We start from the raw sequence: 22,576 nt of genomic DNA, 5'->3' as shown, positions 1-22,576 counted from the left end.
ACTCCTAAGTCCCGCATCTGCCATCCATGGTGGAAATGCCCTCTTTCAAGCTCGGCCGTGTCTGTGGTTTTCTGTAGAGACAGCTGACTAGTATATGAGGATTCCCTATGAACAGCCAACATTTGAGTTTTCCTGGGCCCTGCATTTACTATGTGGTTTTTAAGTCACTGATTTGGACTTTGATGTAGAACAGAGCTGTTCCAGTCCTACCTTCACCTCTTACAAGTTGTAAAAGCTTAAGCCAGTTCCTTGTACCTCGTTCTCCTTTTCTGTAAAGTGGAAAGAATCATGCCTACCTTATACGGTTGTTGGGAGGAGCTAATGCATTTAAAGTTCTAAGCAGGATGCCCAGCACAGCTCAACAAACTTTCACTATTGGCTATTGTTATGGGCACTCAGAAAGGAGCCCTCCTCTCCGCTCCCTTCCCCTCTTCTCCATTCTATTCCCCTCCCCTTCCCATCCCATCCCATCCCATCTGGAACAGCTCAAGATGGGGAGTGTCCCCAAAGAGTCATTTCAGGGGTATCCCTGGAGATTTGGTTTCCTAGCTGGATTTTATTTAGAAACAAGATACAATCTCTTGAAACTGATTAAATGAAAAGTGCCTTCAGGTAGGAACCAGTTGGACTGGGATTCTGATCAGCTCTGCCACTCAGAGCTGTGATCTTGGGAAGTCGCTTAACTGCTGGGTCTTGATATCGGCTGCCAAGAGAGCATTTGGACTGTCATCAGATGCTCTCAGAGGTCCCTTCCAGCTCTGAAATACTGTAATTTTTCTGGGTGAAGAGACCATCCTCACCACTGTCCCTATTGTGCCTTTGTTTTTTCCAATTTTTGTTTAGTTGTTCTCCTTCTCTCTCCCAGGAGGAAACTCACTTTATCAGAGAATAATAATTACAACACTTGCATGGGATTTTTTAGGGGACAAAGAGCCTGTCTAGCTTCAATGAAAGGAATGAAGTGGGAAACAAAATCAAAAGAAGTCTTTTTGTTTAACTGAGAAACATTGAGCCTCCCAGAAAGCGTATTGTGTGAACTGACCTCCAGTGAGCATTATTTCTGAATGAGGGTCATCCCTGGTCTACAAAGTCCACCTTAAAGTGTAGTCCTAATGCCTGTGTAAGAATTCTTGCAACAATCTGTGGCAAACTGAATTGTTTTTCAGAATATCCTCTTCAGTACTTAATACATTGACTTCATGCCAAGAGAGATGGTGACCTTGGGAAAACTGGAAGCAGAGCACTTGAGTTCAAACCTTGGCTACTTCACTTACAGGAAAATTACTCACCTTCTTTTAGCCTCCATTTCTTTCTCTGCAAGGCAGCAATGATAATAATATTCATCTCAGGATCTCACATCGAGGTTGCTGTGAACACCAAGTGGAATTGTTTCTACCGGGGAGAAGCAAATTTCAGTTTTAGTAAATCTAACTTACTTGAGAGTATAGGTGAAAGAAATGACAACTTCACTTCCTCTGGGCTCTTTGGCCAGTCAGTGGACTGCAGTTTATCCATGAGAAACAGCTGTAGCTTTTTAATGGATTCTAGTTTTCCCCAGGTTCCTCAGGGTGGGAAGAGGGACCAGCAGCTGCTTGGAGGCAAAGACGTGTTGTCGCCCCTGTGGGTATTCCGGGGATACTGCACGTAGTGCCATCTTTAAGCAGCATAAACTAGGACGCTTTGATGGACAATGAGACCTTGAATATTTCATGTATCTTGTTTTCCAATTATACTTGAGTTCAGTAAGCTCAGTAGTAGGAAACTAAATTGCAGGTCTGGCAAAAGATTGAAGAGAAAAACCTAAAGTAAGAGGGTTAAAAAAAACCCTCCTTGCTCAGTTTGAGAGCTTTGGTTTACTTTTCTTGATACTTTTCTGCTACCATCTGGCTTGGATTTTCTTGAGGCAAAAATAACTCTGTGCTGATTTTGAAGTATTGGCTTATCTTTGATGCCTTTGTAGACTCGCCCAGCTACTTCTGAATAAATGGCCCACGAGAAATGTGTGTTCATGCTCAGTGCAGGGTAGCTGATTCCAGAAATGTAAGCAGAATCAGCAAAGTCTCCCCAAGAGGAGGACTTATCCACGGAAAAACCATTTTCCCAAGCTAGCCAGAGAGTCTGAACTTCGGGGTAGGAGAGGAGGAGCAGGTGGTTGGGGTCTGGGCTGCAGGGCGAACTGGAGGGTTTTCTTGGCGTGTTTGCTCTTCGGGTCTAGAATTTACAGTATGTGAGAAACAGTGACATTCTCACACTGGTCCCTAGCCATGGAGGAAACCCTGTCCGGTGAGAAGCTGAGACATTTCAGCTCCTGACTCAGCAGACGACAGGGGGCCTGATGGGCTTCTCTTACTGGTCCTCTGCCGTTTTCTTGCCTTTTAGTCCTTTTAACATCTCTTTTCCGCGTTTCGCCCTGCCGAGGCAAATTTTGAAACGTACCTACCCAGTCGTTTGAGCTAGAGCTGGCCTCTAGGTGGCGCTTCAGCACAGAGAATGGCAGTGGCTGGCGTCACCTCGGGCCAACATTTCTCAGGGATATTCATTATATAAGGCGATTCATGGGAATCGGGCTCCTCGGGTTACACAAGAGAGGGGAGACCTGGCCTTTGTCACGTTCAGGCTACAACCTTGAAGAGATCACGGGTGGCAGGGGTCCGCAAAAGCGCCTAGCTCCCAGCAGCATCACACAGGTTTAGGTTCCTGCCACGCAGAGCCCAGAGTAGCTTGGCCTGGGCAGCAAGGTTTGGGCTTGGCTGGCTGGGAGAGTGAGCCCAGGGCTTCTTCAGGCTTTGTCCCCTCACATCCAGGAGGCCTTGCCCAGTCTCCCAGACCCAGACAGAGCACTTAGCTTGGTCAGCTGCCTGCCCAAGTTCTCCAGACATGGCAGACAGTTCCTGGGTTATGGCCCTCCCCTCCTCCCCGCATACCTCATTCTCACCCTCTGCTGTTTACAAAGCACTTTCCCCTGTGTGATCTCATTTGCTGTTCCCAGACTCCCAGGGAGGAGGGACAGGGTGGGGCCGTCCCTTGGTTTCCGGAGCCTTGCGAGGACACAAGGCATCATTGTAAGGACCCTTTTCCCTGTCTGTCTCTACCAGCAAATAGTGAGTTCCTTGGGGGCAACTACTGAATTCAACTTAGTGGTTTCAGGGTTTAGCAGTGGTGCTTGGCACAGAGAGGCGCTCAGAATTGTTTAATGAATGAAAAAACATCTACAGATGAAGAAACCAAATCAAGGGACAGTACGTGGAAGAGTCCAGTCTAGAGGTTAGGGCTTCAGGCTTCTAGGACCAGTGACATTGCTGCAGTGGGTACTAATTACATCATATTTTTTTTCCAGTCAAAAATATGGATTGCTATTACAGGGACCCATGCAGATCTGTCTCCACGTCTGGCATTCAAGAACATGAACATTGTAAGCTGGGTCAGGCACTGGGGCCCCAGTCTGCTATCTGTCAAGGGGACACCAGGAGATGTGGGTAGGTCTGGTGGAGTGGCTGGCCTTTGTGAGGACTTCCTTAAAAGTAGGAGGGCATGTTAGGCACTCTGAGCTTCTCATCTACCAAAACCCTTCTGTCGGGAATTCCCTGGTGGTCCAGTGGTTAGGCCTCCACACTCTCACTGCCAAGGGCCAGGATTCAATCCCTGGTTGGGGAACCAAGAGCCCACAAGGCACACAGTGTGCCCCCAAAAGCAAAACAAAACAAAAAAGCCCTTCTGTCTTTGATAGACTATCTTGGGATCAAAAGCTCCATCCAGTTATTATCCACCCCCATCCCCCCACCACTCCAATCTATGAATTAACACTTTCTTTGTTGTTAAATGTACATATTTCAGGTACTTTAGGACTCTGCAATGAGACTACATGAGTTCAAGTTCTGGCTCCATCACTTCCTAGCTGCTGGCCTTGAGCAAACCATTTAAGCTCTTTGTGCCTCTATTTCTCATCTTTGGAATGATGAGAATAAAATATTTAATCCATAGCATTATGGTGGGGATTCAGAGAGTTAATATATATAAAACACTTTAAACAGTCCCTGGTAATAATTAAAGGCTAGAGAGTATTCTGTTGATCTCTCCTAATTGTATTCCGGATTTGAGACTGGTTTGTGTTCACCGTATGGGGACTCTTCGTGATTTTGTAGAATTCCCTGGAATTCCTGCGTTCTAGCTGCCAGGCTCTCAATTTGCTCCCACTCAGTTAAAGCTCTTTTGAGATCTCAAGAGGAGAGAAAGTAACTTGAAATGCATTTTTCTGCTGATCGGAGCAGTGACATTATCTTTGTCTCCACAGAGCCTCCCCTGGTGGCTCCCGTTGCAGTTCAAGGGCTTTCTTCTCCACAGTGGTGCTCGCCACATAGCACATAGTAGGTGTTTAATCAGCACTTATGGAAGGAGGAAAGGAAGGAGTATACCGTACAGAGGATAACATTAGTACAAAGTAGTTTATATGGACAAGGTCCCTATGGAATTGAAACTTGTGCCCTAAGACCTACTGACTAAGCATGAAAATCACCAAGGAAATGTGATCAGCTTGGAGGAGAAGGAGGGGGCGGAGGAGAGAGAAGAAACTGGAGCAGCCTGCTACCTGACTGAAGATATCAGTGTTTCCAATGATGATGGTTCCATTTGTTCAGGCCAAATTGAAAACCTTGCTGCTGCTGAGGGACATCAAAGCCATCTCCAATTGCTCTTTGCCCCAGAGATTCATCTTTCTAGGGGTAGTTTGTCATTTGTCTTGTAGCCGCTCAGGTGCTCTTCTTTATGGCTAGAGCCTAGCCAGCTCACCAGACACTTCTTTGGGTTTTGGCAGGAGAAAGAGATGGGAGGTGGTCTCTTTCCTGTGCTCCAGGACAGTTCTTAGTTGAAGCCCTTCTGACCTTGGCAATCTTATTCTAATTCTTATGCCAAATTAGACTTCTAATAGAGCCTCTCCCACAGCCCGGATCCTCCAGCCTAAAAGACTTGGAATAGATAGGCTGTAACTAGAGACTAGTTTAAGGTTCCATAGAGAGTTGAAATTGAAACTCAACAGAGCTTTTCTAGTAAACACCTTAGCTATTTAATCAACTAGGTCATTGATGGTAAGTAGAACTGTCTCAACTGGCATGCCAACTTTGATTGATGGATAATACCTGCCTGGGGAACAGTGTTGAGAAGGATTCTGAATCTACATCATCACATCTGGGGCTTAGGAGCAAGTGCTGTGATCAGTCAACAGTGTCTGTCATAGATGTGGGAAAGGGGAGTAGCCCCAAGAGGGGTAGATATTTACCTGCTAAAGTTGCTAATGAGAAGAGGAGGCTGTTTATTTGGAAGTTGGGAAAACAAAAATGTTTGAATGGCCACCCATGCTCATGTAAGTAAATCAAGACGGGCCTTGAGAAATTCAACGTTGGGGGAAAATGAGGTACCAGCTCAAGAAGGAAGGCAAAGAAGGGATAGCGGTGGTGATAGACTAGTGTTCTAGTTCCACGTCGCTGTAGGACATTTACAGTATTCAAAAACAGCCAGATGGAGAGAGGGCAGGCATGACAACCTTAGGTGGTTGTTCTGAGTTGGAGTTCAAGACCTGGGAAGACCCCAGAATAGAGAGTCAAGTCATTGATAAGCAGGTGGAAGATCATAGAGAGTGTTTCCCAAGCTGACTTCCGTGAATCACTTAGTATCCATGAGATGTTATCAGTATTTTGCCGTGAAAAACAGACAATGGTGGGGAGAGGATGTTCCACAGTGTTCAAGTTTGGGAAACCCTCTGTCAAAAATATTCAAGAAAGTCAATTGTAGCCCAGGGTGGCTCTTGGCCAGAGGGGGTTGTGGAAGAGAAATGCAATAAGCTATAAAAGCAAAAATGTGGCCTGTGTGATCTCATTTCCTGTTCACAGACATAGTAAAAACAAAAATGTGCTGAAAGGCCTTGAATGACAGGCTGAGGAGTTAGGGTTTGATTGGTAGACATGGAGGATTGTAGGCTGGAGCTGTAATGCAATCAGAGTTGGGGTTAGGAAAATGTTGATGCCATGAAGGAGAGATTGAAGAGAGGAGAGATCGAAGGGCAGAAGATTAGCTAGGAAGCTGCTATATGGTCCAAGCAAGAGGTATTAACAGCCTAAACTAGAGCAGCAGCAGTGGGAATGGAAAGAAAGGGCCAAAATCAAAAGCCATCTCACCAGTAGTATTGTTGGGACCAGGCTGACTTCAAGCAGCACTCAAGGTCATGAAGGTCGTGCTGGAGGGCACCAAATAGCCCTGCTCTACAACTCTGAGAACAAAGCCCTCAGGGCTGGAGGTAGATTGCTGAGATAGAGTGTTTGATTAGACAGAAGGTATAACTTCTCACCTCTAGGGTTGATGAAACCCCGGGAGAGCATCAAGGGCGTTAGCATTATTCTTCTGGAGCTCTCTCACAGGCAAGTGGCCATCTGCCCTGGACCCCTAAGGTGCATGGTCACTGCAAGCTCCTTTTGCTCCCTGAGTCTGTGATTTTAATTTAGCACATGAATATTGGAGAGGGCCTTAGAGCATAGCTAGCATAGTGGCTTTCCAACCTGACTGAACATCAAGATTCTCCAAGGAGCTCATTAAAATGCAGATTCTCGGTCTCCCTTTCCAGACTTGGATTCATGCCGGAATCTGGGAATCTGCATTTTATGATGTCCTGAAGTGATTTGGATGCATAGTCAAAGTTAGGAATTATTTAGTCCCTTCTCTTCATTTTGTAGGTGAGTAAGCTGAGGCCCAGATTGGAACAAGGATATGCCCAAGGCCCCAGGCCCTTGCACCAAGGCACCAGTTAGTAGCAGGGCTGGACTAGTACTTCATGCTTAAGGCTCCTCCTGTGTATTGTGAACTAGTACTTGGTCCCATTGCTAGTCTCTAGGCTGAGGGTTACACAGCGATTCAAAGTTCAGAAACCTTCTCCTATCACCTCCCTGCACTGTGAGACCCTCCAGGAGATGTGTTGCTTGAGTCTAGGATATACACAGAAGAGTGCTGAGGGCAAAAATAATAACAATAATAGTAGCTAACATTTACTGTGTGCCAGGCATTGTTCTAAGCACTTTGTATGTAGAACTCTTTGTTTTTTAAAATTTTTATTTTGCGGTACGCGGGCCTCTCACTGTTGTGGCCTCTCCCGTTGCGGAGCACAGGCTCCAGACGCGCAGGCTCAGCGGCCATGGCTCACGGGCCTAGCCGCTCCATGGCATGTGGGATCTTCCCGGACCGGGGCACGAACCCGTGTCCCCTGCATCGGCAGGCAGACTCTCAACCACTGTGCCGCCAGGGAAGCCCTGTAGAACTCTTTTAATCCTCACAATAACCACATGGGTCAATATTATCCCCATTTTACAAAAGAGGAAACTGAGGCATAGTGAGGTTAAGAGGGCAAGAAGCTGCTTTCTTTTTTCTTTTTTTTTGGCTGCATTGGGTCTTCATTGCTGCACATGGGCTTTGTCTACTTGTGGTGAGCAGCGGAGCTGCTCTTCGTTGCAGTGCGCGGACTTCTCATTGCAGTGGCTTCTCTTGTTGTGGAGCACGGGCTCTAGGCGTGCGAGCTTCAGTAGTTGCAGCATGCGGGCTCGGTAGTTGTGGCACGCGGGCCCTAGAGCGCACGGCCTTCAGTAGTTGCGGTGCGTGGGCTCAGTAGTTGCAGCACGTGGGCTCTAGGGCATGTGGGCTTCAGTAGTTGTGGCTTGTGGGCTCTAGTAGTTGTGGAGCACGGGCTTAGTTGCTCCGTGGAATGTAGGATATTCCTGGAGCAGGGATTGAACCTGTGTCCCCTGCATTGGCAGGCAAATTCTTAACCACTGTGCCACCAGGGTGGTCCCAAGGAGCTGGTTTCACTATGTCCTGTTCAGGTGACTGTTTTCCTTTGCCTTGGGGGTGCTTCTAGCCCCTACTTCTTTTATTCCACACTCAGAGCTGGCCCCTTCGCCTGCCTCCTTGCCCCCAGGGAGCCATTCAGCACAGTGCTGGGGGAATTTGGCTACAGTGTTGCCCTCAGTGCCAGGTTCTGCTATGGGCCTCCCTTTACTGAGGGGCTGCAGTCAGAGAGCCAAGCCATCAGGAGTGTTTAAGCAGCTGGCAGCATGCCCTGGCCACCAGCCCTGCCAGTGAGCCTGGAAGGGGACTGCACGTCAGCTGGGCAGGCAGTGGGGAGAGGCTGCTTCTCCTGACAGCCCCAACTTGTGCTTAGATGGGCAGGCATATATCCAGGGAATTCATTCATCCGTGCAGGAGGAGGGGCCAGAGCAGAGGTGTAGAGTTGTGTGTGCCTTAAATGAGCTTTAATTGCAGCTGATACATGGCCTCAGAACTGCTGTTGAAACATTGTCTAACTCTGTTACTCAAGGCCCTTGTGTTAGGACTCACTTGATAAAAGTTCCTCTTGGGCTTAGTGAACAAAGTTTATCTCATTTGGAAGTTGGGAAAACAAAGATGGTTTTCTAAATCTAGATGGACCTTGCAGGTCCTGGTGGTGAGTTCTCTTGGCTGTGTTTTTATTTTTGCAGTGGCTGCTAGGAAGCTCAGGTTTCTGTCTGTTGCTTAAGTGAACACTGCATCTGATTTTGAGTTCTTGATGAAATTAACTTCCCCTCTCTGGTTTTCATGGTTATTAATCTCAATCAGTTTTAATTTGCCATGTTTCTAACTACAATATATGAAAGTATCAGTTTCATTGCCTCTTATTCGTTAATCTGACATTTTTAATAGCTTATTTTTGGTTGCTATTTAATTTTTATATCTTTGTTGAACTTTTTTCATGTTATTTTCTTCTGTAAACTTTTGTGCTTTATGTCCTGTCCTCATTAATCTAAGTGATATTGGTGCTTACTTGTGATCTGTATAATTTCTTTAAATATTAAAATTACCCTTGTGTTATAAAAAAATTTTTCTTTAAATTGCCTGGTAGTATGTGTGCTTTTATTTTAAGCTGCCTCAAATAGTTTACCAGAAATAAGCAGGGCAGAAAATGAATGAATGAATTAAATTTCTTGTTTGTGTACCACAGTGAGTGTTTATGGAGCAGTCTTTTTGACATTCCACTTTATCTGCATTTGGTTTCTGGTGATAAGAGCAATAGCACTGATTGAGTGGTTATTATGTGCTGGACACTGTTCTGTACATGTTAACTTATTTCATAACAATATTATGAGGTAGGTATTATTATTATCCCCATTTTACAGATAAGAAAACTGAGGCCCGGATTAAACAACCTGCAGTGCTCACACAGCTAGCAAATGATAGAGCCAGGATTCAAACCTAAAGCCTTGAAGACTGTGCAGCAGTGGTTCTTAATCAAGGGGTTATTTTACTCCCCGGGGGACATAGGAAATGCTTGGAAACATTTTTGGTTGTCACAGCTGGGGAACTGCTCACTACTACATAGTAAATAGAGGCCAGGGAAGCTGCTAAACGTTCTGCACTGCACAGGGCAAAGAATGATCTGGCTCAGATGTCAATAGTGACAAGTTTGAGAAACCCGTGTAGACCACCCATTATATCATCTCTTTAGGATTCCCGAAAGCTTTTTTATCTGGTTCTCCATCTTTGATCTGCCTGCGCAACTGAAATGCCTCACAATGAGTGGGCTGCTGTATCCACAGTGGCCCATCCCACGGAGGGGAGCACAGCCGTCCTGAGAGCACACCCTGGCTCTCGGGGAGCCTAAAGGGTAGAAACCTCATGAGAAAAGAGTGCTGAATGCCAAAAGCACAAAGCACAAGGCTTTAGGTCCATTGTCATTGCTGGTCCCAAGAGGGGCAGAGGCTGCGGAAGGAGCTTGTGGGTTTGTTACCTTAGGGAGGAGTGCCCCTTCCCCTGACAGGAACCAGCCAGAAAGCCCCAGGTCACTGAAGCCCCAAAGAGAGTGCTTCACATGCCCCACATACCTGCTTCTCCCTCTGCTCCTGGCCCCCAGGCACTAACCCCACATCTTACCCCATCCAGCCCTCTGAGAGCAGATCCTTCTTACCCCCTCCATCTCATCTAGATACTGACCCAGCCGCCACTGGAAGCTTGCTGGGGTGGGATGAGTCCTGTTTCCCTTGAACCCTCACACTAGCTCACTGCAGGTCCCTCGTGGGGAAGTCTCAGTGGCATCCTTCCAGAGGACACAGCAGAAAGAATGCTCCTAATCCTGGCAGCTCGGGCATCACTTCTGGAAGGCGGTCCTGTTGTGGAAAGAACACTGCACAAGGAATTGGCAGACCTAGGCTGGTGGATCTGTGTACTCAGGGGCCTGGCATGGGAGTCAGTGCGAGCCTGAGTTACATTTGTCTCCTCCACGGTGCCTGGCACGGGGCTTTGCGTGGGGCTGGCTGTCAACAGTTATTTTTTTGGGTGGAATAAATGCATCACTGCTCTGCTCTGCTCTCTGATCTGGACAGATTGAAACCACCTCCACAGACAGATCTGGGTGGCGGCGGCAGTCTGCTCCATGGCAGAGGATGCATGATACACGCGATCCACGTATGGAACACGACTGAAGGGCTTACCAGCCTCCTCCTGCCTGCTGTGCAGGTGCCTGGACAGCGTGGTCATGGTGAGTCCTGCTCTTGCCTGCGGGCTTGTCTTAGCCCACCTCATTCTACCTCCCAACCACGCACACCTGGGCTAGAGGACCTTTGCGGTGAGGGCCTGGTGAATTAAACGGAAACTAATTAGGGGGACTACTTTGTGCCAAATACTGGGCCAAGTGTTGCGGACACAGCAGTGAATAAGAAAGACATGGTCCCTGACTAGTGGGGAATAGAATTTTGAACTAGTAAATATTAGTGGAATGTGTGTAATGAGGAAGTATTAGGGGAGTTTGTTACTGTTTATTACTGATATATAGAAATTCAATGGATACAATTTTCATCTCAGAAGCCACATTAGTGCCCCATTCCTCTATGCGGTTCCCGCCCATAGGCAAAGGTGGCAGCTATGTGTATGGCCTGATTCATTTCAAGTTATGTCCACCTCAAAATATCTGGCCCTATGGTCTATTATGCTGTAGTTAAAAGAGTACATGTTCTATTATGATATAGTTAAAAGAATTTTGAAAAGATCTGGTTTTGAATCCTGTCTCTTCCTCTTCTGGTCTGTTAGTTAATGTTTCTGAGACAATCTCCCCCTCTGTAAAATTAGAATAACAATAACCATCCCCAGAATTCCAGGAAATGCCCCTTGAGTTACTACATGGAGTCAGCCTTGGGACAGCCCTCATTTTCTATGACTGAAAATCCCTGCAACCAGAGTGAGGTGCGGCCACAGGACAAGGTCACGTCCTAAGAGGCAATAATTAAAAGTCCACTTTAGTTGAGGGAGGAACAAAGGCAAGGCCTGGTCCTCTACCCAGCGGGCTAGTTTGTAGACCACCCTTGAAGACCCTAGTCCAGGATTCCCAAATGGTAGAAATCAGACAGTGACAGGGGGAGTGAACATTTCTAACTTTACTATCTAGTGTTGATTTTAATGTGTTTTGGGAAATACAACCAGCATAAACAAATGCATGATTTTATGAATATTTTTGTTTAGAATGATGCTAGGTTTAAATAAATGCGTTAATTTAAAGAACTAGGTAGATAATTGTTCAGTTGGCACAATGATGCAACAAAAATCATGAAGGCGGCTCACAAGTGACTGGAGTATGGATAACACTGGTCTCATAAGCCTCTTCATGTTAGTGCTGAAAAGACTGAGGTCCAAAAGGGTGAAGTTTAAGGTTGGCAAGAAGCAGACCTGGGGTTAGAACTGAATCCTCCAGAGCCCAGTGTGGTGCTCTTCTTAGTAGCCCAGGCCACCTTCCCCCCTTGAGCTCCCTGCACCAGAAGGTGTTTTGATTAGGGCTCTTTTGCTTTTAAATAACAGCTTTATTGAGATATAACTCCCATACCATAAAATTCACCCTTTTAAACTGTGCAATTCAGTGAGTTTTAGTATATTCACAGCATCGTACAACCAACAGCACACTCAATATTAGAACATTTATCAGCACCATATCCATTAGTAATCACCCTCCCCCTCAAGCCCCTGACAACAACTAATCTACTTTCTATCTCTATAGGTTTACGTCCTGTTCTGGACATTTTACATAAATGAAATCATATACTATGTGGTCTTTCGTGCTGGCTTCTTTCACTTAGTGTATATTTTCGAAGTTCATCCGTGTTGTAGCATGTATCAGCACGTCACTCCTTTGTAAGGCTGAGTAATATTCCATTGTATGGATGTACTACATTTCAGTTACTCATTTATCAGTTCATGGACATTTGAGCTGTTTCCACTTTTGGCTATCATGATGAATGCTGCTAAGAACACGGGTGTACAAGTTTTTGCATGGATATATGATTTTTCTTGGATATATACCTAGAAGTGGGATTGTCTGGTCATATGCTATGATTGGGGTTCTTGATTACAAACAACAGAAATTGCCCCTGACCCTCTTGAACAAAGAAGAAATTATCGGCAAGATAGTGGAGGCTTCCAGAATCCACAAGGGGAAAGGCTGAAGGGCCGGGCCTGGAAAATGGGACAAGAGCCACAGATAGGTCAGTGGCCAGGCAATTGAGCCTTAAGCAGGGCCACCCCATGGAAGTGCTCAGGCCTGCACACCACTGTAGCCTGCCAAAGGGGAATTAAGGAAACGGTATGAAGTTGAAGTTGGAGGGAATGATGGACATCCCCCAAAAGACAAACGTCTACTACAACATGGACAGATTATAAGGGGGAAAGGCCAGGCCTCCCTGGAGTAGCAGAACCTAGCAAACCTGGGACAGGAAAGGCAGGCAGAATTAAATACAGAGGTAGGAGTAGGTAAGGAGAGCAGGTGAGAGAGGCTCAGCTGTAGGATGGCCACTGGTTGGGACCCAGACTGATCTGCCTCTCCATTTCCCCCCATCTCGACTTTTCCTCCATTCTTCTGCCCTCCCTTGCTGGCTTCTTCTAGCAAGATTTTGAAGACACTGAAAGGAATATATATACACACTGGAAGAATTCACTAGGCTGTAAGCTCCACGAGAACAAGGGACAAAATCTGCCTTTCTCCCCACAGTAGCCTCACTGCCTAGAACAGTGCCTGGCACAGAGTAGATGCTCAATAAATACCTATTGAAATCATGAATGAATATGGGCAAAAAGTAGCTGAGAAAAAAAGAATCCCATATCATATAGATTGAATTATTACTCCCAATTCTTTACTCTTTCCTGTTTCAGTTACTATACATACATGTCCTTTGCCATTGAGCTTTGCAGTACCTGTTACAGAGTAGGTGAAGAATATGTCCCTGCTCCATTGATGTTGGGCACAGCCATGTGATTTGCTTTGGCCAATGAACTGTTAGTGGACATGAGGCCAGCAAAAGCTTAAATGTGCTTGTGCAATTTACTTGGTCCCATGCACTCCTCCATCCACCTTGAGAGCCTGGGTGGCCCCCGAGTAGCCACTGGCCCAAGAAAAATGAAGAGGTTTGTGGAGCCATTCTGAACACAGCCTGCAGCTGGAGCCAAACCCAGTGGGTCTCAGGAGAGCCACAGCTGATCCACAGACCTGCGAGTGAGAAAAATGAGTGTATAAATGACTTTAGAGTCCAATAGACCTAGGTTGAACTTGAGCTTATTAATTCTGAGGTAGCAACATGCTGTATGATTCCAACTATGTGACATTCTGGAAAAGGCCAAACTATGGAGACAGTAAAAAGATCAGTGGTTGCAAAGGGTTCAGAGAAGTGAGAGAGGGATGAGTATGTGGCGTACGGGGATTTTTAGGGCAGTGAAATTATTCTGTATGATATTGTAATGGTAATATACATCATTACACATTTATCAAAACCCACAGACTATGCGATATGAGTGAACCTTAATGTAAAGTATGGACTTTAGTTGATAGTAATGTATCAATATTGGCTCATCAGTTTTAACAATTGTACCATACTAATGCAAGATATTAATAATAATAGAGGAAACAGTCAGGGATGGTGGTAGTGGTGGTGAGGGGGTATAGGGGAATTCTCTGTACTTCTCAATTTTTCTGTAAGAAAAAAAGTCTATTAATTAATTTCAAAAAAACAAAACCAACCAACAAATAAAATTCTATCATCCTGTACTTAATGTCTCCATGTCTGTTTCCACGTCCCTAAAATGGGGATGACGCCTACCTTATGGAGTGTTGTGAGGGTGAACATACTTAGCTGCAGAGCCTCTCACAGCAGGGCTTGGTAGATTGTTGGGTGCCCATGAAGCATCCATTCCCTCTCTCACAAATCCCAATTTTTACATAGGTTTCGCACACGTCCTCCTGTGCTTCCTGCGGAACTGATCTCACCCCGAACTTCGGAGCTGGTCTTGATTGGTGTAGGGCTATCCCAACCCTCTCACCACCATTGTTGGTTCAGGAACTCAGGTATGTGCTGGTCAGCAGAGAGCACGGGTCCAGCCCCAGCCATGTGCTCAGGAACGGGTGTGTGAATCAGTCAGGCTCTTAGCTGCAATAACAGAAGCTGACTCTGGGTGATTCAGCACTTTACAAATTTATTAAAAGGACAATGGGTGGCTCACACGATCATAAGGAGAGCTGGAGAGCCAGGATCCAGACCAAGCTGGCCCAAACCGCTCCACAGTGCAGAGCTACAAGAAAACTGCTGCCACCACCAAGCTCTGGATGCGGGTGCTGCAGACTGTACCCCAGCGGCTTCTGTGCCAGGAGCTCAACTTTACTGCAACCTCTGATGACTGCACTGTAGGAGGGAGAGAGGAGGGAGGAGAAACAGGCTCTGTACTTTTCTTCTTGCATCACTAGCTGCAGTAAAAGTCCTGTGTCTGTGTCAGGAGAGCAAAATCTGGCTTCCACCTTGGGGAGGTGGGGCTAAAGATTTTAAACTTGTGCTAATGAAGGATGAGTGTTCAAAAGAGCCAGAGTGGTAACAAGTATGACAGATTCTGCCACAAGTTTGGCTCCAGTTTGAGAAAATGAGGCACAGCAGCATTGTTTGTTGGGACTTCTTAGGAAGAATCTTCCTCATGCATTAGGCAGACACAAGAAGAGACTCTCTTTTCCTCTGGACATTGTGATGTGTTGGTGTGCTGTTTGGAGTGCAATAAATCATTTTGGCATGAGGGAAGCCAGCCTGAAAATGAAGCCAATACATGGAGGAGGGAAGAAATAAGAGAGGAGCAGAAGGAGCACAGAGCCACTGTCCTGCTCTGCTTCTGAAGCCATCCAACCTCTGCATTTCCAGCTACATGAGCAAGTGTGGCTTGGATTTTCTGTTGCTTGCAGCCACATGCATCCTAACGGATGCAGTAGTGATTACACACAAAAAACTACTAGAGACCACAAAAGCCAAGGAAACCAGTGAAGACCTGGGTTCTAGCCCTATTTCTGCCTTGCTCCTCTTAGCCAAAGCATTTAATCTCTGAGCTGCAGTTTTGCCCCTTTCACAGAGCTGCTGTAGAGTGAAATCAAGGCTGGAAGATCCCTGTGTAGACTGGTCTAAGTGCAGCGGATTATTATTCTTCCCCACAGGCTCTTGTGATCAAATGAGACAGGGGTAAAATCATGGTAATAAATGAACAAACAAACAGCTGTTTTCTCAAAAGCTTTAACATTCCAGGCCCCCACTGGGCCCAAGTTTTCATGTATTCTCTATACTTGGCAGCTGGGTGGGAGGTCATGGGAGGTTAGGAAAGAGAAGGAAATGCTTAGAAGTAGAATTAGGTCAAAGCTGATCACTAAACTGCACGTAGATTTGGGGAGTTTGCTTTTCCCTTTCTCTGTATTCTTAGAGATGCATCAGGAAAACGGTAGGCTCTTGTTCAGGAGGGGAGGGAGGGAGGGAGGACGCCAGATACGCCTGATGTTTTACCTTTATTCTCTTATATTATCCTCACCGCAGCCCTTGGAGGTGGGGATGCTAGCTTCCAGTTTCAGGTGTGGAAACGGTTTAGCGAGGTCAAGTCACCTGCCCTCGGCATGAACTTGAACTTAATCCTATCAGCTTCCAGACCGCGTGCTCTGTTCAGTATCCCTCACCAACCCCCAGGAAAACATGAAAACACATTCCACTTGGGTATTGAGCTCCAGAGGTTTAAACTGAAGCTTAGAGAGGGCTGAGGGAAGACACTGTTTCCTTGGGTTAACTTCAAACGTTCTTTTCCCCTGAGGGAGGCACCGGTGGTCATATGTGTAAATACCAAGGATGTCTTTGAAGGACATGTGAGGGTGGCAGGGAAGGGAACAGGGCCTCTGGGGGATGGTGGAGAGAGAGGCTCTAACTTTTCACTGTTGGCCTTCTCCTTGGTAAACGTTGTACTATGTGCATGTATTATCTACTGAGAAAGTAAATTATATGATATTTGGTGTTTAGGTATTAGTCTGCTGCTTTCCAACAGTGACCTGGTCTAGTCACTCTTTAATATTTCCTCATTTGTAAAATAGGGATAAAAATGTCTACCTCTCCGACCTGCTCGGAAGGTTAGATCATAAAATGCGAAGGAAAGGGTTTAGCACTGAGTAAACGCTCAATAAACAGAGGTCATTTCTCGAAACAGCAAAGCTCTGGCCATATGAAAGCTACAATGAATAGGCCATTATTGTTTGTTGTCCAGGGCATTTACACAGATAATTTTGGAATATTTAAATTTTCAACCTGTGCTACCTCTTGGGTCTGAAATAGTTTGGCAAATTCACCATGAGAACAAGCCATATGTTACAAGAGAACATAGGTGTGAGGTCAGACAGATCTGACTTCAGAACCTAAGGCTGTGTAACCCTGACAAGGCGCTCAAGCTCTCTGAGCTTTAGCTCCCTTGTAGCCCTGGGATGATTGGATTCTCATGGGTGGTCTTCATTCCTCATCAAATGCCCACATCCCAAACCAGATTCAACTCCATAACACATTAGTTAGAAATCTGTTGGGGGACATAGGGAAAAAGACACAGATCACACACTACATAATAGACACAATCAGATTCTCCATCAGATACCTTTCTTTTCCAACCATCCTCCCAAATTCCTCTTCCCTGCCAATCATTTTCTTGCTCTCTCCTTTTCACCTCTATTAACTTTAAAAAACTCTCTCTGTTGTCGGGAGTAGTTCGTCTCTACCCTCAGCAGGTGAGCCCCACTCAGCAAAATAAGACCAAGCAGAAGACACTTTTTTGGTTCTTGAGTGTGTCTCTTTGGAGAGGGGATGGGGGCAGCCTCAGTCCATCCTGCCATGTGTAATTGGGGGATAATTATACTTGCCTTGCCAGGTTGTTGTGAGGATGAGCAGAGCTGGAATTCAAGTCCAAGTCTTCTGACCTCAAGTTCAATATCCCTTCCCACAGCTACAACAGAATATTATAGAATCTTGGTTACTAGAAATTCACCTAGCTTGAACTCTCAATCTAACTTTTTCTAATTTTGTTGTCGTTATACGTTCAGCTTTTAGAAGAGACAAAGAGCTAGTCAGGAATGTGAAAGTAAAAATTCAGTTTCCAGAATAAGTGCTGGGGTCAGTACAATTTTATGCCAACGTCTTATTCTCTCTGTATCTGTGATGCCAACCAGGGAGACCTGAATTTAGAGTGATGACCCCTGAAGCAGAGCGACATCCTCCATTGTCAATGAGCCATCTTACTGTGCTTACTCACCTCCACTTAGTTGGACAAGAAGTTGGACTGAGATGTTTCAAAAATCATCCGGAAGACTTGAGATGTGATGAGGCTTTCTTCTTAGCCTGACTTCCCACTTTCTAAAAACCTTCTAGCAAGTTGGGATTTCATTGTATAAGACCTCTCAGAAAGTGAAAGGAGCAAGGGTGACCAAGCCTATCAAGAAGCTCAGCAGAGGGCTTCCCTGGTGGTGCAGTGGTTGAGAGCCCCGCCTGCTGATGCAGGGGACACGGGTTTGTGCCCCTGTCAGGGAAGATCCCACATGCTGCGGAGCGACTGGGCCCGTAAGCCATGGCCGCTGAGCCTGTGCGTCCGGAGCCTGTGCTCCGCAACAGGAGAGGCCACAACAGTGAGAGGCCCGCATACTGCAAAAAAAAAAAAAAGTTCAGCAGAGATGCAAGCTGGCTGAGGCATGCAGCAGCGGGGCCAGGAGTAGATTATGTATAAGTTTCCTAGGGCTGCTGTAACAAAGTATTGCAAACTCTGTGACTTAAAACAACAGAAATTTATCCTCTCAGTTCTGGAGGCTGTAAGTCCAAAGCCAAGGCGTTGGCAGGGCTGTGTTCTCTCTGGAGGCTCTAGGGGAGGATCCTCCCTTGCTTCTTCCTAGCTTCTGGTGCTGCCGGCAATCCTTGGCACACTTTGGCTGGTAGATGCGTCACTACAGTCTGTGCCTCAGACATCACATGGTGGTCTCCCTGTGTGTCTCTTCCTTTTTTATTTCTTCTTCTTTTTTTTTTAATTGAAGTATAGTTGATTTACCATGTTGGGTTAGTTTTAGGCTTACCTTTTTCATATTCTTTTCCATTATAAGTTATTACAAGATATTGAACATAGTTCCCTGTGCTATACAGTAGGACCTTGCTGTGATCTCTTCTTATAAGGACATCAGTCACTGGATCAGGCCTGCCCAATCCGGTATGACCTCATCTTAACTAATCACATCTGCAAAGACCCTATTTTCAAATAAGGTCACATTCACAGGTCCTGGAGGTTAGGACTTCAACTCATCTTTTTGGGGGACACACTTCAACTCACAACAGAGTGCTCTTCCTATCTTCCAAGTTTGTCAGCCAAGGTACCTGCTGAAATGATTCAAAAGCTAGCACACAGCTAACAGTGACTGAAGGGAGGAGGCTGGTGGGAAGGCGAACTTGTGGGCCTTTCCAAAAATGGGGCAGTGGAGGCCTTGAGTGCCAACTCAGTTCTTAATCTCCTCCTCCAGTCCTGGTGGAGGCACAGTTTCATAACATCTGAAGTACAGGATACTTTGCTAGTCTTAACCTAACCCATAACTTCAAAATTAATGTTGGCAAATTGGCTCATTCATCATTTATAAGATACAGTTTCACATGATGGTTAACATCCCCTTCCAAGGTAGATGTGTGTGTAATTCATTCCGGTTTTTAAGAGACATCTCCCAGAATTCTCAAATTTATTGTCAAATAACAGTTCCAAAAAATTGCATCTGGTGCTGACTCAGGCCTGGCAGGGAGAGTTGCCACTGGCACTGAGCTCTGGCACTGATTTGTGACTTCCCAGCGGGAGAACCCCAGGGATGGAAGCCCACAGGCGTGATCTCCCTCTTAGATTAAGATTTAATAGGATGGCCTCCCCCACCCAGGCTGCCAACCCGGATCAGTGCCACAAGCCAACTCTTGGCCTTGCTGTGAACAAGGGCAGTGAGGAAGACTTGGCAAACTTTTAATTAACTGAAGATAAATAAACATACAGAGGGAGCATGAGTCCATTAGCTGGCACCACCACCCGGAGGGAAAAGACCTCACTAATCACACGCCACAGCAGGTGAAAAGACCTGCAGACCAGCAGTGTCCATTTGCTCTCAAATTGAAAACCGTATTTTCAAAATAAATATGCATGGGGTTTCTGTTTGTCATGTTGTTTCTCCTGAAAAGCAGGAAAGCTGGGATATTAATGAGCAACTGTTTTTGATATTTCAGCCCAGGAAAGCTGAAAACACAAGTGCAGCAAAACAAGGCTGGAATGGCCCTTCCCGCAGAGGAGAGAGAGAGGGAAGTTGTTCAGGAAGCCAAGCAAAGGCAATCAGAAACTGAGGACCCATCTCCAAGGGAAAACACAAATAACGCAGTCAGCCTGGGCTGGATCAACTGAATCTAGACGTGGTGGAAGATCAGGTGTGGCAGAGGTATGCTATTTGCTCAGGGTCAAGGAGTCAGCAAGGTTAGATCCTAGGTAGGCCTGCAATTCACCAACCTTGGTTTGGATTGCAAGATGGACAAGAGACAGGGCTGGAGCTTAAGTTTACAACATTCTAGAGGAAGATTTTATACAGTTTTAGAACCTCGTCAGAAAGCAGGCACTGCATTTACTCATTACGGTATTTATGCATCACTTACCGCATAACAAGTGCTATCCAGATCTGGAGGCACAGCAGTGAGGAAGATTTAACGAAGTCTATTCTCACGAAGCTTACATTCGAGCTGGAGGAAGGGAATGACAAAACCAGAAAAGATCAGGTGGCAGCTAAGTGCAGAGACCTGAATGGCCAGAAAGAGCTGGCTGTGCAAAGACCTGGAGAGCATTCCAGGGGACAGCAAGTGCAAGGCCCCGTGGGGGGTGGGAGCTTGGTCTCTTGGAGGAATGGAGGAAAGGCCAGTGTGGTTGAAGCTCAGTGAGAAAGGAGATGAGTAGTAGAGGAAAAGAATAGGCAGGGACAAGGTAAGGAGATTGGATTTTATTCCAAGTGCAATTATTTATACTTATTTACACGAAAACTGCCATTCCCTCTAGATTACAAACTTCAAGAGAGCAGAGGCTATATCTGTCTTGCTTACTCCATACCTAATTTGCATTCCAGGGCATGTACTGCCTGCCTTTTTTTTCTTTCTCCTCCCTCCCCTCCTTCCTTCCTTCCTCCTCCTCCTTCTTCTTCCTCCTACTATTACGGGTCTATAAGATTTCTCCCCCACCCCCAACTAAGTTGTGAACTATTTGATGGCTTGAGTCTGGTCCTCTTCTTCTGACCTTTCTATAGTGTGGTGGGCCAGCCTCCAAGATGACCTCCAGTAACCCTTGCTTTCTTGCATGGTCCTCTTTCACACTGAATCAGGTCTGTCACTGTGTGACTAGTAAATAAGTAGGAGGGATAGTGTATGACATTCAAGGCTAGGCTGTAAAAGTCACTGCAGCATCTGACTTGGTCTCTTGGTTTCTTGCCTGGGGGGAGGCCAGCTGCCATGCCATGAGGGCACTCAAGCAGTGACATGGAGAGACCCACATGGAGAAGAACTGAGTCCCCTGACCTGAGCCAGCAGCAGTTTGGCAGTCAGGTGAGTGAGCACCTTGGAAATGGATCCTCCTGCCCCAGCCAAGCCTTCAGATGATTGTAGCCCCAGCTGACGTATGACTGCAACCACATGAGAGACCCTGGGCCAGAACTGCCCCCTGCGTCCTTCCCAAATTCCTGACCAACAGAAACTGTGAGAGATAATAAATGATTGTTTTTTTTTTAAGCCGTTAAACTTTGGGGGACTTCTTAGGCAGTATTAGATAACCAGGGGGCATAGCATAAGGTCATGCACAAAGTGGCGGGGTGAAAACACAGCTATGAGGAAGGCCCTTTTTCTGTGGGACAGAGGGTCAGGGAGCACCTGAAACAAGGGGAGGGCTAATGCTATGCCTGAGGGCATCTAAGAGTCAGGTCTGAAAGAAGGGACCACTGATGAGACCATCCAAGAATAAATGTGGAGGGCAGAATTTTTCAGCTATTATCTCCTGCAGAGAAGACCAAAGCCAGGAGATCCAACCAAATTATATCTGCAAGAATCTAGAACCTGTGTAACTTCCCCAGGTTTGTTGTTTTTGTTACCCTGGTCTATTTTGCAGAGTGAAAAGCTCTTGAGTGTTTGTTTAGGGTAACACATCACAAAGAGTCAGGGAGAGGGGTGGGAGGAGGCAGCTACCAGGAGGGGAGTGAGGCCCTGGGACCTGCTGAGGGACTCAAGTCAGGACAGAAGGCCGACTGGGCCTGAGTCGCTTCATAGTTGAAAGTCCACTGCCTGAGTCGCTTCATAGTTGAAAGTCCACTGCACATGCATGTTGCACAGAGTGAAAACGTTTCAGTAACATCCTGGGGCATAGGCACAGCCGTTTCCAAATCTGCCCTCTTCCTAAGACTCTTTGCTTTTATCAGAGCTGGCACCTCGCAGGTGGAAATGTGGAGTCATCTCAGTTAGCTGTGTGAGGCATATGCCCAGCAAATTATTTATCCTCAAACAACCCCCTCCTGACAACTTTGTCTGGCTGCTTATTTGTGTAATTAATTTACGTCGTTCAGTTGAAGTCTGTTGAATTATTTCAAAATAAGTTTTATCTGGAACTCCCATATATGAAACCAATAAAAGCAGTGCTGTTGGGAGACGCAAGAGGGAAGAGATATGGGAACATATGTATATGTATAACTGACTCACATTGTTATAAAGCAGAAACCAACACACCATTGTAAAGCAATTATACTCCAATAAAGATGTAAAAAAAAAAAAAAAAAGCAGTGCTGTTGCAGTTAAGGCGGGAGTGGGAGAGGGTGCTGGACCCTGCCTCCCCTCAGCTTCCCCTCGCTTCCCAGGAGCCCTAATGTTCTCAAGATCATAGCTTGAAAGTCACAGATCAAGGGTATTCTAGAGTCTGCCACAGGGTTTTATAATGATCTGACATTTGTGATTACTTATGCTGCTCTTTTCTTCCATGACTGAAAATAAATAGATTAATCTTCCTCAGATACCACCTTATCACATACTTCCCATGCCTAACACCTCTTGTGCGGTCCTGCTTCTCAGAAGTTAAAGCGCAAACTGTTTTCTCGGTGTTGTCTCTGCTCCTGGTAACGAACCCCCTCTCCAGTCACACTCCCTCTTCACAGTCCCCGTGTGTCCTCCCTTCAGGCCCGGTGTTTGCATCT

The 22,576-nt window shown here is 46.1% G+C and overlaps 1 protein-coding gene across 4 annotated transcripts in view; it reads left to right on the top strand.

Moving 5' to 3' along the window:
- LRIG2 (leucine rich repeats and immunoglobulin like domains 2) overlaps positions 1-22,576 on the top strand; it is a 116,675-nt gene that overhangs the window by 76,943 nt on the left and 17,156 nt on the right. Inside the window, exons 19-22 of one of the 4 annotated variants that reach the window (XM_060301162.1) lie at positions 10,389-10,543; positions 14,262-14,383; positions 19,599-19,804; positions 20,851-22,040. In XM_060301162.1, the coding sequence (XP_060157145.1) occupies positions 10,389-10,393 (5 nt within the window). In that variant the 3' untranslated portion in view covers positions 10,394-10,543; positions 14,262-14,383; positions 19,599-19,804; positions 20,851-22,040. Of the gene's footprint in view, positions 1-10,388; positions 10,544-14,261; positions 14,384-19,598; positions 22,041-22,576 lie in introns of those variants that run through there. The other 3 variants (XM_060301175.1, XM_060301155.1, XM_060301167.1) reach the window with 3 other exon arrangements.

Source organism: Globicephala melas, chromosome 1, assembly GCF_963455315.2.
Source record: "Globicephala melas chromosome 1, mGloMel1.2, whole genome shotgun sequence".
Lineage (NCBI taxonomy): Eukaryota > Metazoa > Chordata > Mammalia > Artiodactyla > Delphinidae > Globicephala > Globicephala melas.
The sequence above is the reverse complement of the archived record's forward strand: the minus strand, read 5'-3'. Positions and strand labels throughout refer to the sequence as shown.